Raw genomic sequence first — 648 nt, forward strand, 5'->3', positions numbered from 1 at the left:
CGGGGCGCTCGTAGAAGATCAGCTCCCCCCGCCCGTCCTGGGAAGGCGACGGGTCAGGGTCAGGCAGGCCAGGTCAAGATCAGGGTCAGGCAGGGTCAGGGTCAGGCAGGCCAGGTCAAGGTCAGGGTCAGACAGGGTCAGGGTCAGGCAGGGTGAGGGTCAGGCAGGGTCAGGGTGAGGGTCAGGGTCAGGCAGAATCAGGGTCAGGCAGGCCAGGTCAGGGTCAGGGTCAGGCAGGCCAGGCCGGGCCCACAGGCCGCCCCTCCCCCCAGGTCAAGATCAGGGTCAGGCAGGGTCAGGGTCAGGCAGGCCAGGTCAAGGTCAGGGTCAGACAGGGTCAGGGTCAGGCAGGGTGAGGGTCAGGCAGGGTCAGGGTGAGGGTCAGGGTCAGGCAGAATCAGGGTCAGGCAGGCCAGGTCAGGGTCAGGGTCAGGCAGGCCAGGCCGGGCCCACAGGCCGCCCCTCCCCAAGGCCCAAGCACCCCAGCTGCTGCCCGGGGACACCCCCCCCCGGTCCCCCATCCCGGTCCCCCGCACTCACTGGGGTGCGACGCAGCTTGAGGCGGCCCCGGGCTTGGCCCCTGGCCCTGAACTTGGCCCCGCCCCGCCGCCGGCGCCCTGAGCCGCGCCTTCACCTCCACGTTCCGCC

At 71.3% G+C, this 648-nt stretch overlaps 1 protein-coding gene across 1 annotated transcript in view; it reads right to left on the reverse strand.

Moving 5' to 3' along the window:
- The window catches only part of MAPK8IP2 (mitogen-activated protein kinase 8 interacting protein 2), a 20,719-nt gene extending 20,198 nt beyond the window's left edge, over positions 1-521 (reverse strand). Inside the window, 1 exon segment of the mRNA XM_009274844.1 lies at positions 504-521. Within this exon segment, the coding sequence (XP_009273119.1) occupies positions 504-521 (18 nt within the window).
- Positions 522-648: the final 127 nt, after the last annotated feature.

This window comes from Aptenodytes forsteri, unplaced genomic scaffold (genome assembly GCF_000699145.1).
Source record: "Aptenodytes forsteri isolate BGI_AS27 unplaced genomic scaffold, ASM69914v1 Scaffold304, whole genome shotgun sequence".
Lineage (NCBI taxonomy): Eukaryota > Metazoa > Chordata > Aves > Sphenisciformes > Spheniscidae > Aptenodytes > Aptenodytes forsteri.